The sequence below is a fragment of the Myotis yumanensis genome, unplaced genomic scaffold (assembly GCF_028538775.1).
Source record: "Myotis yumanensis isolate MYYU_CA2020_CCGP unplaced genomic scaffold, mMyoYum1.0.hap1 SCAF_12, whole genome shotgun sequence".
In the NCBI taxonomy this organism is placed as follows: Eukaryota; Metazoa; Chordata; class Mammalia; order Chiroptera; family Vespertilionidae; genus Myotis; species Myotis yumanensis.
Genome location: NW_027223763.1, coordinates 27,315,361 through 27,330,926, shown reverse-complemented (window position 1 = coordinate 27,330,926; position 15,566 = coordinate 27,315,361). Strand labels below are relative to the sequence as shown.

The window sequence follows — 15,566 nt, the reverse complement described above, 5'->3', positions numbered from 1 at the left end:
GATCGCCTCAGGCAAAGGCTGGAATAACGCCTCCCCAGAAGACAGACGTTTTCCACAGCTGATTCCTACAGCCAGTCGGCCTGGTGGTCAAATCCCTCTAGTGTTAACTACAACAATTAAGGCTTGGCTAGAACAAGACTGCGCACAGAGACCACAAGGGGGGGCACCAAGAAAGCATATAAGATGCGGAGACAAAAAAACATGACAGAAATGGAAGATATGGAGCTAAGAATCGCAATTTTGAGGGCTTGCCATAAATTTGTGCAGAGCCTCACGAAAACTAATGAGACCCTCGATGCTACGATAAAGAAATTAGAAAGTAAGCATACACGGACTGAAATAAAGAATATTATACCCAATAGCGGACCAGAGGAGCACAAGAATCAAACCAAAGATTCGACAAAAAACACCCAATTGGAAAAGCAAAATAAAAAAAGAATCCGAAAGTGTGAAGATAGTGTAAGGAGCCTCTGGGACAGCTTTAAGCGGTCTAATATCAGAATTATTGGAGTGCCAGAAGATGAGAGACAGCAAGATATTGAAAACCTATTTCAAGAAATAATGGCAGAAAACTTCCCCCACCTGGAGAAAGAAATGGACTTACAGGTCCAAGAAGCACAGAGAACCCCAAACAAAAGGAATCCAAAGAGGACCACACCAAGACACATCATCATTAAAATGCCAAGAGCAAAAGACAAAGAGAAAATCTTAAAAGCAGCAAGAGAAAGAGGCTCAATTACCTACAAGGGAATACCCATACGACTGTCAGCTGATTTCTCAACAGAAACTTTGCAGGCCAGAAGGGAATGGCAAGAAATTTTCAAAGTGATGAATACCAAGAACCTACAACCAAGATTACTTTATCCAGCAAAGCTATCATTCAGAATTGAAGGTCAGATAAAGAGCTTCACAGATAAGGAAAAGCTAAAGGAGTTCATCACCGCCAAACCAGTATTATATGAAATGCTGAAAGGTATCCTTTAAGAAGAGGAAGAAGAAGAAAAAGGTAAAGATACAAATTATGAACAACAAACATGCATCTATCAACAAATGAATCTAAGAATCAAGTGAATAAATAACCTGATGTACAGAATGAACTGGTGATTATAATGAATCAGGGACATAGAAAGGGAATGGACTGACTATTCTTAGGGGAAAAGGGGTGTGGGAGATGCGGGAAGTGACTGGACAAAAATCATGCACCTATGGATGAACTCAGCGGGTGGGGAGTGAGGGTGGAGGGAGGGGAGGGAGCTGGAAGGAGGGGAGTTATGGGGGGAAAAAAGAGGAACAAATGTAATAATCTGAACAATAAAGATTTAAAAAAAAAAAAATCGGCGGAGAGACAGCTGGTATCTCAAAAAACTCGTTAGTCGGGACACTCGTAAGTCAAGACCCCACTGTACATAATGTTCCTTGGTCTTTATCAACATAGTTCTATAACCTATGCATCCAAAAGGGAGGACCTCTATGCATAGACTTCAGAGGTCTGTAACTCTTACCATATTCTCAGGGAGGTCTCTAACCCAAGAACCATTGACCTGGGTCAGCTGCCAGGCTTCATTTTGGCCTCAAAAGGCTTTGCTTAAAATTACAAATAACATAGAATTTCCTCTTCAACTCTACCACAAACATCTACAATTTCTTCAAAACCTAGGTAAGTAGTTTTTTGTTTGGCTTCTAGGAAATGACCCTTGGCAAAATAAGACTTGGATGAACTTATATTCAGAGATCCTCATCATAGTGTTTTTTATAACACAACAAAAAGCTGGACATATCCAAAATATCCTATACCACAAAAATGAAGCATTATACAACCATGGAATTTTTAATAGCAATCATGAAAGAAATATATTTAAATGTTTGAAGTGGACAAAGTATATTACAGACTAGTATATAAAATATAATTCTATAATTCCATTTTGAAAAACATATTCACATGTAGTGGTTGAGAATGTTGGCCAAGTTAAGCCTCGGTTTCTTGCACTAGGAAGTTGTCTTTTGCAGTTACTAAGAATAAATGAGTCAATCCAAACAAAACACTCGGAACAATACTTGATTTGTAAATATATGATAATTGTTAGCTGTTACATACTCACCACTACATAATAGGATTACAAGTGATTTTTGTTCGCTGCTTCATACTTTTTATGTATTCTACATTTTCTTTGATGAACATGTTTTACTATTATCAGAAAATAAGTGTTATTTCAATGGTTACTTCCAGCAAAACTAAGGAAATTAACACCAAGTAAATCATAATACTAACTTTTAGTAAACTTTATTATAAAAGAAAAAATAGTACTATTTTATGATTTTTTTCACCCACAAGAACATGAGTGGCAACCAGTGACTTGTTTATAAAAATATTTTAAGACTCACATAAGACAATATCTTATCTTCTGAAGATTAATGGGGAGAGGTCCACCTGAAAAACTTTTCCCCAGGGAATCCAGTCTCTTGTATCAACTATAAAAAAATCCACATAGATCAACTTTCTGCCAACCTGGAGAAGATTTGTTTTCTTTGGTCTGCTGTCATATGTTCACAAGCTTCTAAAATGTTTGCCAAAATTAAGGTCTGCTGAATGGTTTTTGCCTTCACCCATATTCTTCCATTCATTCCAAACACTATTTCCAGTGGGTAGAGTTTTCCCACTTCCTGTAGGATTTCACAGTCTGGAGCTAGCAGCCTGGTGAGGAAAAGGGAAGAAAATGAAATTTTAATGAAGTGGTAAAGCGTGACCTAACTTTCCTTTAGGACTCCTTTTCTAGGCAGTTCTCCATAGTTAAAGCCCCACTAACATCATTCAAATAATTAAAGGCACATGACAGCATTTACTGCCCCTTTTCTTCTAAGACAGTGGTTTCTCAACCTTGGCTGCACATTAGAATCACCTGGGAATCTTTTTAAAATCCTGATTTCTGTGCCTCATCCTCCGGAAATTCTGTTTCTTTGTTACTAATGTTGTGGATGAAGCCCAGAAATCAGGACTTTAAACAGATTCCCAGGTGATTCTAATGTGCAGCCAAGGTTGAGAACTGCTCTAAGAAGATTTACACTGATCAGTATATCAGGTCACAGGTGGGCTAGTCTCAACAAAGAAATCAAACTCCCTGTATTATCAACTTTACCAAAAACATATAAAGTTCTTCCCCTACACTGTCAGAGCACCTTAATTCTAGGCTTTAGGACCATAGCTTTTAAAAATTATCTACAGTGCTGAAAGAACACCTTAAACTTACTTTCCTGACCATGTAAGTTAATCCCTGGTATTAAATTCACTACTTGGAAAGAAGTGTTAGCTCTTTCAAACCACAAGGGTGCTGCTTGATTAGTAACATGCTTCTCTAACAACCTGAACTAATTCTCCAAACCTGCAGAATAAGTAGCAGAGTCATGCAAGAGAGCTCTGAACTTCGGGATCTACAAGTAAAACCCTTTAACAGGGCACAGCTTTTGGTAGGTAAAGGTGTAAACACCTAACAGAATCTGCCTCTGGGAACTTTTTTTAAAATTCTTAGTGAGAGAAACATCAATGTGAGAGAAGCATTGATTGGTTGCCTCCTGCACGCACCCTGAGTGGGGATTGAACCCGCAATCTGAGTGTGTACCCTGACCAGGGATTGAACCAGCCACCTTTTGCTGTACGAGATGATGCTCCAACCAACTGAGCTGCCAGGGCTGGGAACTATTAAATCTACCAGGACAGATAGCAGAAGTCTTCTGTGAATGTCTGCATAAGCTCAAGGATCCCATCAACCTACCTGCACTGCTCCCATTACCAGAGAAATTTGGTGATTTTGTACAAATTACATCTGTATTAAAGTGACATAGGGGGGAAAGGCCAGTTTTTATGTGTTTAATTTTTAAAAACCCAAAGCCAAGGACATGTTTTTATTGATTTTTAGAAAGGGAGAGAGAGAAACACTGATGTGAGAGAAAAACATCAAACAGTTGCCTTCCTTAAGCACCCCGACTGGGAATGGAACCTATAACCTAGGTATGTGTCTTGACCAGGAATCAGATCCACAACCTTTTGGTGTAGGAGATGACGCCTCACCAACTGAGCTACCTAGCCAGGGCGGAAAGGCCAGTTTTTACATTTGGGCTGAGTATATCAGCTATAAGAAATAGTAAACCAGGAGGAAGCCCAGACTCCATATCAACATAGAAACTAGACCACCAAGTACATCTGAATACAATGTATTTACATTAAGAGAGGATGGGACTAAATGCTTGAGTTTACAAGTATGCTTAAATGGATAATGATTTTTTAATTCTGAGGAAATTCAGATGTTGTTACAAAGAATCCAAATCCCAAAGATCAGTTGGCTTTCCAAGAAGGTATAATTATAAAAGACCAGGAAGCTAGAAAGCATTAGGACTTACTTTCTAATTAAGCCCAAAGTCACTTTAAAAAGTAGACCATCCTGTCCAATCACACCCATTCCGTTGGCTCGTCCACAGCTGTCAATACAAACCATCTCTGGTTCCATATCTTTATTAGCAACCACAAATTGTCCATAAATGAGATCTCCAACCTACAATGATAATTTTAAAACAGTAACCATTTTATAGTCGTTATTTCCCATAACATCAAGGCCAACCACCTACAGTTCTGTAGCTAAGGAACTGACTACATGCCAAGATTCGCAGTCACTTTGGAGTTGGGTCTTAAACAAAGGCAGCATTAACACATGTACCCTCCCCCTTAACCCACCAGGAAATCCCTAGACTGGGAGCCATCACAAAGCCAAAATATAAATACCCTCTAGAGCTACACTGTCCAATGTGGTAGCTATCTACCCACAAATAGTAATTTTAACTCACTTTTGAATTAATTAAAATTAAATACTTAAAATTCAGTTCCTTAGTTGAATTAGCCATATTTCAAGTGTTTAACAGGCATGTGTGGCTAGGGGCTACCATACTAGTCATTGTGGAAGTAAAGCATTAGCATCATCACAGAAAGTGCTATTAGGTAGCTCTGCTCTAGGGAATTACAGAAGATAGATGGATAGAAGAAACTCCTGGCATGCATGTTATTCTAAGCAAAATGGAACAATGGCAATTCACTGACACTTCTCCATGCAAGATTTAAAAACTTCACAAGAGTTGAACTTCAAAATGATGGAACTAGAGACATTGAGAGTGAACTTGTTTACCTGTTAAGTTGGTGACTGTAGGAACTAGAAACAAACATTCTCTGCCTTTCATAAGTATTTGGTCTTGAGGGCAGTGGAGATGTACATATAAACAATAAACTTCATTCAAAGTCAAATCTAGTTCAGTGCCCGAGCAGCTCTGAGAAAAAGTGATTGCAAGTCAGGAATGGTTTTATAGAGGTGGTGGTATTTGGCCCGCGTCTTACAATATGAGTATGTGTTCCACAGGCTGAAAAGGGGATAGAGCAATCCAGAGAACCAGCATGAGCAAACAACAAGGGCAGCGCACTGTGAGTTCAGTCCTGCTGTTAAATAGTTCAGTGTGGTTCATGCACAGCTGTGTAGAGATATAATTATGGAAAAGGGAAGACTTTTGGAGTATAATGCCAAGGAAACCTGTAGGCTTTGAAGAAAGTGGAGTGTGAGAGGCTGTAGGCTCTCAAATGCCTGGATGGAGGGGTTAAAGTGTACAGGCAGGGATGTTAAATCGGCCAACTCCAGTCAAGGGTATCTAGGGCCTGAACTTGCAAAATGGAGATGCGGGGTGGACTTAAAGATAGAGTCAAATAGATTAGTAAGATTAAGCAACAAAAGACACCTGAAAGGTGAGTGATAAGGGGCAAAGAAACCACCAAATTTCTGGCTTGGGTGGACAGGAAGAGTGTCGTGACTTGAAAAGCCCAAGTAGAAAACGAGGAAACAACCAAAAGGGATTGTTGGAAAACAGTGATGTGACTGAAGTTGTGAGATGACAGTTCCCGAACGTACAATCAGGAAAGATGGATGGCTGATATGGCAATTTGCACCACTTACCAGGTATTCCTCCTTCCTCCCTAAGCCTATGGCTTACTTCCTTGTCCAGTGGATGTGGACAAAACAGATAACAATAGAACAGATAAAACCTTTCAACTCAATAGAGATTAAACAACCCCCAATATAGCAAATGTAACAAGTATGCGACTCCAGTCCCAGAGCTGAAGCAACATAAGGAACCCCTGTAGCCTAGAGTGATCACACAGATGCTGGGAGGTCATCCTATAAAACTGGGAAAATAGTCGGACTTTGGAGACATTCAGGTAGCCTTCAGAATATTTGGATGTTTTTCCTTTTTTGAAACCAAAGTTTCCTATCATTACCTGCACATTTGGTCTGTTTCTTTTAGTTGCACCTTCAAATGCCAAGTAAGACAAAGACGCTGGCTCGCTCCCTCCAACATCGACTTTAAATATATCTCCAGATTTAGCCGTCACTATGCCAATCACATGGTCTCCTTTCACTGGGACATACTACAATACAAAAGAAATCATAGAGAAAAACCATAAATGACCCATCATTTTCCAAGTATCTTGGAAGATATCTTCAGCCAGTCCTTAATGGTTACTAAAGTTTGCCATTGGAGATATTTAGGAAATATCTAATTTTGAAATCTAATTTACAAATTAATACACATCTTACAATAAACGGTCGTACACCACTTTCGGTAAAAGAAAAACAACCACATCATATAACTCTCAGGTTTACAGCTTCTAATAGTCTGTTCATTTGAGCTGGTATCCCGTACCTCTTCTGTATCAGGAAGGCCACTTCAATGTTCGACAATGTTCCCTCTATGAAAAGTTCTTCCTTATTCTAATTTAACTCCCTGTGACATCCACTCAGAGCCTGCTTCTGCTCTTTGGGGCCCCTGACGATAAGCCTGGTTTTCCCTGGCCTTTGGGATTGTGAAGACAATTACCATGTCTCACAGTCCTCATCCCTTATAGGCCAGGACCTCCACCCTCCTTTCTCTCCTGGCCGTCCTCCTCGGGCCACGTTCCAGTGTCACAATCCCTCTAAAGCAGATGACGACGTGGGCGCAGACATCGGGGCTCTGGGCTAGCTTAACAGAGGCTCCAGGCCCCTCTCTGCCTCTTCCAAGAAGTCTTCCCAGGGCGGGGCTACCTCTCACGGCCGTACCACCCCTCAGGGGCCCCAACTCACCCGTTTCTGCTGCGAGTCCACCCAGTAAACGCCGCCGCCGCCGCCGCCGCCGGGCTCCTTGTGCCGGAGGCGGCCGCACTTGGTGACCAGCAGGCGGTCGCCACAACGCCGCAAGCCCGGGCCGCACACGACGCGCACCCGGGAGCGCACGCCGGCATTTAGGCGCAGCGGTCGCTCCCCTGCACCTCCCAGGCCTTCGGCATCCTCCTGCTCGGGGAGCCGCAGCTCCTCACCCGGCAGCACCACCTGACCCAGCACAGCGCGCGCCGCCCGCGCCCTGCCACCCGCGAGGGACTCGGCTGCGACCGCCGCCGCTTGAGCCATCCCGGGCGGCACCGAACACCGTTTCCGGTTCCCACTTCCGGCACGGCGTCCAATCGGCAGCCCGCCCAAGGCTTTCAGTTTTCGGCAGTAGCGGTCGGACCGGAGCCTAAGTCGATGAAGCGTGGTCCATGTGGGCAGGCGGGTGCCCGCAGTCTGCCCGAGGGTCGCCGGTCGGTCGGAGCCCTCGGCTTGAGTCGGTCGCAGAGCCTCTACTTCCGGTGTCTCGGGTCGCCCGGTGGGATACTAAACGCTTGCATAAAGGTTCCGTGAGAACAATGGGAACTGAGCAGACGGGCTTCGGGAGCTGGCCCTTCTTTCTGACTTTACCCTCAGAAGTGAAGATATTTTCCTTTTCCAAAATAAAACCTTTTTGGTTGTTGCTGGAGAAGATATCCACACTGTGCAAAACATAGAGAAGAATAAAAAGAAGCTAAAACGTATTTGGCTTATACCCATTTGCCTCCCTTGCTAGGCTGTCTGTCAGGTAGTTCTCATTATTTGTAACCTAGGGTCTGGCACAAAATAGGTAATACCTGATAAAAGGATGTTAACCTTTCAGTGTGTATTTCTCCCTAGACTGTTTTCCTACAAATATACACATATCATGTGCACATTTCTACATGCTTGGGAAAATCGGTAACTGCAGTTAAAACCTTGATGCTACTTCTCTGGGGCACACTTTATTTTCCCATCTTTTTTTTTTTTTTTTTTCAGCCTCACCTGAGGATATGGTTGAGAGAGAGAGGAAAGAGAAACATCCATCAGTTGCCTCCCCTACACGCCCCCACCAGGGATCAAACCTGCAATCCAGGTATGTGCCCTAATCCAAATGGAACCCGAAACCTTTTGGTGTACAGAAAACACTCCAACCAACTGAGCCACCCAGCCAGGGCTCTGCTCATTTTTTGAGGCATCTGCTTCCAATGTGAATTTTTGAAGCTTTTTAGGAAGTGTAAATTAAGACGAACCATCTCTAACATGCCCTCCAAATCTGGCAACATACTTGTGAGCCAACTGAATAAGATGCCAACTGAAATGTAACTTTTGTTGTATATCAGTCAGATTGTAAAAATTGAACTTGATCAGTTACATGAAAAACCAAGTGTTACAGTTGCTGTAACAACCTGATTCAGAGTGTCAGCCCTGAAATTACAGATGATGAAATGGTTACCTCTGTGTGGAAGGAAGGCAGGGGTCAGGATAGGTGTCCTAAAACAGGTACTCTTTGAGTGAACCTTTAGCATTTTTTAGTTCATTGGTTTATAAAAATAACAAATTAACTACATGCTGATTTATATACATAAATTAATAGGAAAAGAGGCCATGGAAGGAATGTTAACAAAGAATTTAAACATAAGTAAAGAATTTAAACATAAATGCTCAAAATTATCACTGCACAAATGAGCAAATACTCGCAACAGATGTTTTAAATCACAAAGAATTCTGGCTAGAAAGAACTAAAGAGAGCTTTAAGGATTGTAAGAAGATCAGATATAAGGACCAGCCATTACCTCAGTACTGAGCTAGAACACCCAAGGAAGAGCCCCTGCCCCTTGGAAGAACTTATTGAGACCTTGTTAGAAAGGGCATTGGCCATGGCTCATTAAATGGCAAGAAGTGACTGGAAATCTGTGCCAGTAGAACTTACTAGAAATCCACCCTCCAGAACTTGCTGGCACTTCAAGGGTGCTGAGGAACGCTATTCCTGGGAGGTTTCTCATGGAAGTTACAAAACTACCTGATAGGGTACTAGGGAAAATTGATGGCGGAAGCCGCCCTGATGCAGGAGTACACCAGAGAGCATATGGAGCCAGGAAGCACAACCCATCCCCCTTGCAGGGCCTTCTACCTGGAACGCTTATTTTCATGAAAACGATTTAAAGGACCAACTCCTGCAGTGAAGGGTAAGTTTAGAGCTGAGTAGCAATACATTGATAGCTAGCCCAAGGTCTCTTGAGGTTGTAAGATCAACAAACTCATCAGTAACAGCAATACAGTAGAGTCTTCCCAGGCTCAAATGGCTTCACAGATGAATTCTACCAAATATTTAAAGAATTAATGCCCATTCCCCCTAAACTCTTCCAAAAAATAAAAAAGGGAACACATTCCAACTCATTCTATGAGGCCAGTATCCCTATATCACACCAAAGCTATCACAGGAAAAGAAAACTACAGGTCAATATCCCTTATGAATATCGACACAAAAATCCTCAACAAAGTACTAACAAACTGAATCCAGCAGCATATAAAAAGGATTACACACCATGACCAAATAGAATTTATCCCAGGAGTGCAAGGTCTTTTGAACACCTGAAATCAATTAGTGTAATATACCATATCAATAGAATAAAGGACAAAAACAACATGAACATCTCAATAAATGCAGAAAAAGGCATTTGGAAAGTCCAACCCCCTGTCAAGATAAAAACACTCAAACTAGACTAGAAAGGAACCCCATCAACCTATAAAGGGCATCTACAAAAAATCCACAGCTAACATCATACTTAATGGCAAAAGACTGAAAGGTTTACCCCTAAATTAGGAACAAGACAATGAAGTCTACTCCCTCCACCTCTACTCAACATTGTACTGGAGAGTCTATCCCAGGCTTGTCAGCAAGAAAAGAAGTAAAAGGTGTCCAGATTGCAAAGGAAGTAAAACTATCCAGTGGAATTACTAGTAAACTGGTATTAATGCCCACTCTACAGAGCTGGTGTGAGGATTAAATGAGGTTACATACGTAAAGCTCCCAGATTGGTGTCTTGGGCCAAAGTGGATTCCCTCCTTCTCTACCTCTCTCTACCCCCAAATAATAGGTCTCCTGAGGTTAGGACACCTCTTCTTTTCTTTTCCCCTCCTCTTTTCCTTGTCCAGCACCTGATGGGCCTCAGAGACCATTTCTTGAATTAATTCATTTGACACATTTCCTAAGCAACCATTGTATGTCAGACACTCCGCTGGGGGTATAGTAGTGAACACGTTAGAAAAAATGCCTAGACTTTCAAACAGTCTGGAGAGGGGGAAACAATGAACAACTAAACAAGATAAAAGAACAAGTTGACTGTAAATGGTGTTAAGTATCATGAAGAAAATAAAATAGGATGTTTGGTAGCGAGGGACTGGCAAGGAATGTGTAAGTGAATGGGTAGGTGAACAGATGGGTGCACAACTCTGTTGCTAAAATATGGCTGAGCCTGTCTAGGTTCTTCTGAGCTACTATCCAGGGCTGGCGGACAGGTCTCCTCTTTTTCTGCAGGCCAGCTCAGCAAAGCTGACAAGAAGCTAACTGTGCTTGTCCACAGTGACAGTACAGGGTGTAGCTGAAGAACCCAGTGCTCTCTCACCAGGTTAGCATCCACTCTCCCTGTGCCAGTTTCAGGGCACCTTCAAACCTGAGAAAAGGAGAAAAGCCCAGGCCACTCTGGAATGCAGGGAACACACACCTTCAGCTCATGCCATTGCTTGAGTTACCTTCCAGTCCCCATCACTGTACCCACCTGCTTCTGTGTTTGTATGTTTGGGACTAGGTGTTAGCTGAGCCCCTCTAGCTTTGTGCCAGATCTGGTACTAGGTACTTGGCATACATTCTCTCGCATGCACACAATTCCCCCTCTACATTGCACCTTATTATAACCCTTGAGGTTCAGAGCTGTAGCCTAACATGGGGCATACAACTGGAATGTAGAAAGTGGTGGAGCCCATTTTCAAAGTTTGCATGCTTTCTGCTACATTACACTGTTTGCATTTTCCAGCATGAATTTAATCTACCCACTAATTATTCCTAAATGGACTCAAACCAGTTCTGTAGGTTTTCTTTTCTTTCTTGCTGCTGGCCCCAAGCCTGAGTCAGTTTGCCTCCCATTTTGGAACTGCCTCCATCTACTCTTTCCCACCAAGACTGGTTGTAAAATGGGCCTCGATCCTCCAACCAACAGTGTACCTTCTCCTTGATTCATCCAAAGTTGGGTCCTTTGGGTGTCAGAGGTCACGTTAATTCTTCCCAGACAAATGGACTGAGGGTAATGACACAGTGAACATGGGTTTGCCACCAAGCTTACAATGTGCTGCTCTACCTACAGTGAAATTCCTGACCCTCTGGGCCATGGAACAGAAACATCTGGTTTCTGCATTTATTCCTGAGGTTGAGGGTCATCGGTCTTCATAACCCCACCCTCCCCTCCTGACCCCACCTGAGTGGAGACCTTACAAACTGTTCCCAGCCTGCAGATAACTTTGGGACAGGTACATCGTCCCATTTGTCCTGCCGAGAGCCTCCTGCTCAGTCACCAGACCTTTGTGCATCAGTGTCTCAGGCATTGCCTCCCTAGTGACCGTAGCATGTATGATGGTTTCCTGAACTATTCTATTTTTTGGTATTTAGTGATTTCCAGTATGTTGCTTCAGCAAGGGTAATGATTATTAGTATAGTCTTTGGAATCCAATACCCTTGGATTCAGGTCCCAGCTCTGCCACTCTCTGGCTGTGTGACTTTGGGGGAAGTTACTTCATCTGTCTGAGCTTCAGTTCCTTTGCCAATAAAATGGGGGTGAAATAAAAATACTACTTTCTAGGGAAATAAAGGGATAATTATCTGAATTTCACTTTCCTCATAATAAAAGACTTGGGATTGGGGTCCTTATGTACTAAGAGCCTCTGGATCTTGGTTCTGATATTTTTTATGACATAGGTGTTTAGGGGAGAAAGAGGTACTTGTGTTTACAGTAAAGAAGATTTTTAAAATATATATCTTTTTTATTGATTTCAGAGAGGAAGGGAGAGGGAGAGAGAGATAGAAACATCAATGATGAGAGAGAATCATTGATTGGTTGCCTCCTGCATGCCCCCTACGAGGGCTCAAGCCCACAACCCAGCCATGTGCCCTTGACTGGAACCGAACTCGGGACCCTTCAGTCCACAGGCCAGCGCTCTATCCACTGAGCCAAACCAGGTAGGGCAAGAAGATTTTCTGGTTGAGATGGTGCTAAGCCAGAGTTCCAGGTTCACATTCCATTGGATTTGATCGAGATATCCATTTGGAGGGTTTATTTTGCCCTGCCTTTTGCCCCTTTACTCTAACCTTGGATTTTTTCATGAATGCCTGTTTCTTTAGGCCTGTGTTTTACTGGCTTATTGTGATGAACAGGGATTCTGCTTCTGACTGTGTGCTTCCTTGCAGGTCTATGTGAACTGGAAAAAGTCTGACCTCCCTGCTTGGGAAAAGGCAATGGAGTTTACACTTGCTACTTCCCAAGCTAATGATATAATATATGACCATTTCAAAAAGCTCGAGGTGCATGGCTTCAATCCAGAAGATGCCTGGGATATAGCTATCATTTCAGCTTCTTATGCCATGTCCAATCACCTTGCTCATTTTGTCAATCTGGTTCCTAACAAAGAATTCTATGTGATGGACAGAAGCAATGATGTCAAAGACATCAGGAGTAAATCTGCTGCTCCCAAAAATAAAAGCCTGAGTCAAAAAGGCATATTGCATTAGAAGACATCAGTTGGGAAGTAGTTTTTTAAACACATCCAGTCATTGGATAGGGAAGGAAGTAAATAAATTTGCTTCCTGCTTGTTTGATGACATAGATCCTAAGTGTTGGGTGTATCCAGGACATGGGATACCTGGGCCTATGCGAAACCTTCACCAATTGCTTACTTATTTGTGCTCTAAAAGAGAATCAGGAGCAAAGGAGTTCAGAGGATGTTTCAGGCATTTCTCATGAACTAATATCTGTGAATTTCAGGAACTTAGGTTGAAATTTTTTTTTGCTTTCAAAAATAGTGTTACATAGCCCAGCCAGTGTCGCTCAGTGGTTGAGCGTCGACCAATGAACCAGGAGATCACGGTTCGATTCCTGGTCAGGGCACATGCCTGAGTTGCAGGCTTGATCCCCAATGTCGGGTGTGCAGGAGGTAGCTGATCAATGATTCTCTCTCAACTTTGATGTTTCTATCTCTCTCTCTCCCTCTCCCTTCCTCTCTTAAATCAATAAAAATATATTTTAAAAAATAGGGTTACATAGAAGTTTATCTATATAGACTGTGATTTGAAATCAATTCTTTGTTAAAATGTATTTAAAGACTTGCAAAGGCAGTGGATAAATAGAAACAGACACAGTTAAAGTTTTCTGTCCTTTAGTGCTTTCGCAATTAGTTAATCTCCAGTGTTTTTTGCTTTGTTTTTTACTGGTGGGTTGTAAAATCATGATCACTTATTTTAATCTTTATGCAATTTATTCTTACTCTAGGTTTTAGTAAAAATTATTTAGAATAAGTGAGCACTCACATTCTAACTAGAAGTATATGGTAAGAAAACTCTGGCATTACTGAACAACTTGTTTTGTGTGTTACAACCACTGCTGCCTTAAGTTTGTGGCTACCTTAACTTTTCAAGACTCATTCTCAATATCCAGCTGCTAGAGATACATATAAACCTATGAAATGTTTTTGTTCCCATTTGGCTCCTCTAGATTCTCTAAATCAGTGGTCCTCAACCTTCTGACCCTTTAAATACAGTTCCTCATGTTGTGACCCAACCATAAAATTATTTTCGTTGCTACTTCATAACTGTAATGTTGCTACTGTTATGAATCATAATGTAAATATCTGATATGCAGGATGGTCTTAGGCGACCCCTGTGAAAGGGTCGTTCGACCGCAAAAGGGGCCTCGACCCACAGGTTGAGAAACGCTGCTCTAATTGGTCAGTGAACAGTTCTTATTCAGAGTGTTAATTTTTAATTTCCTGAGTTGTGAAATTTGATTGTATTGAGCCAACGCAAACACTCACAGAGCTTGGGTCTTTCTGTTGAAACTGTAACTTAAATACCTTGAAATATGTGACCTTTAAAATTGAGTTTTATTTTACTTATTAAAAAAGTTAACATTGGTGAATATATAACGGTCGAAGTTCTATAGACCATAAAATTTTAGCCATTGGCCATAACTTGTGGGTGAAGCAGAGGCCCTCTATTAAGTATCTGTTGCAGCCAGAAGTTGTGGGTATTTAGGGACATTATTAACCATAAGACAGACCTCTACCCCTGCTGTCCTGCGGGAACAAGATGGAGAATAGCTCCAGAGGAATGGCTGCCTTGATCTTCTCTGAACTCAGGACGCTTGCTTCGGAGACTCTAGCCCTTTTTTTTTCAACCAACTCATAGCTAAATCACTACCAAGTTTACGGTGGGAGCACCTGCCGAATGTTCAGCCCTCTCTGAATTTCATTCCTGTCCTCCAGAGAGCCTTCAGATCTGTTCTCACAGGATAGATCTTTCAACAAAGATCCTTCAGATTTGCCTGCAGTAGGCAAATGTGAGCTTTCCACAGCACATCTCTTGATCAAGGCCTAGAAGAGTTGTCAGCTCCTGTGTGTACCCTTCCTTGTACCTCAAGCTTTTCCTTTATTGAAGACTCTGCTTCCCTTCCCCAGACACACACCAGCTCCTGTTAACCCCTCTCTGCAGAGTTCTATGCACGTATCTCCAACAGCAGGGTGCAGGGGAGTGCGTCTGCCATGCCCTCCCTGGCAGCTGTAAACAGGCTGGACCTGGGCTGTATTGCTGCTAAGGCAGCTTCCCCCTAACTCCCGGCTGGATGCACATGCGCCTTCTTCCTGCAGAGGAAGGATTTGGCCTGTGCAGTTGCGGGGAAGCGGGCAGGTATTCAGGACACCAACATGCCTGGTTTTCTTGCACAGCCCAGGGCTTTTTAGTGCAGACGTTGCCCGAGTCCTTACTTCCCAGGCTGAGTCGGCAGTGTGTAACCTTCACCACGCCATGGTGATTGCTTCCCCTCGCCGGCCTCAGTGTCACGGGGGATAACATGCATAATCGTGCGCAGCCTCTCGGACGAGTCGGGACCACAGTCCCTGACAACTGCAGACCGACCAGCGCCCGCGGTGGCCAGAAGCTCACGGACCCACCGAGCCCCAAACTCCTAGTCGCTCCCTACCTGCCGCGGCCGGTCGGTGTTCCAGCTATCGCGGTCCCCGGCGAACGATGGCCGCGAGGCGGCGCGAGTTCCACAGCCGGCGGGGTTAGGCCAGCGCGCGCCGGAAGTGGCGGCGGGAGCGGGAGCGCTGAGCTGT

At 43.0% G+C, this 15,566-nt stretch overlaps 1 protein-coding gene across 1 annotated transcript; it reads right to left on the bottom strand.

The window, feature by feature from the left end:
- Positions 1 to 1,822: 1,822 nt before the first annotated feature.
- EXOSC3 (exosome component 3) lies at positions 1,823 to 15,506 on the bottom strand. The gene is made up of 5 exons (XM_070431146.1): positions 15,431 to 15,506; positions 7,149 to 7,870; positions 6,305 to 6,454; positions 4,393 to 4,544; positions 1,823 to 2,692 (listed from the first exon to the last, which is right to left on the bottom strand). Exons 2-5 carry the CDS (start codon positions 7,470 to 7,472, stop codon positions 2,491 to 2,493), a joined length of 828 nt encoding a protein of 275 aa, XP_070287247.1. The 5' UTR covers positions 7,473 to 7,870; positions 15,431 to 15,506; the 3' UTR covers positions 1,823 to 2,490.
- Positions 15,507 to 15,566: the final 60 nt, after the last annotated feature.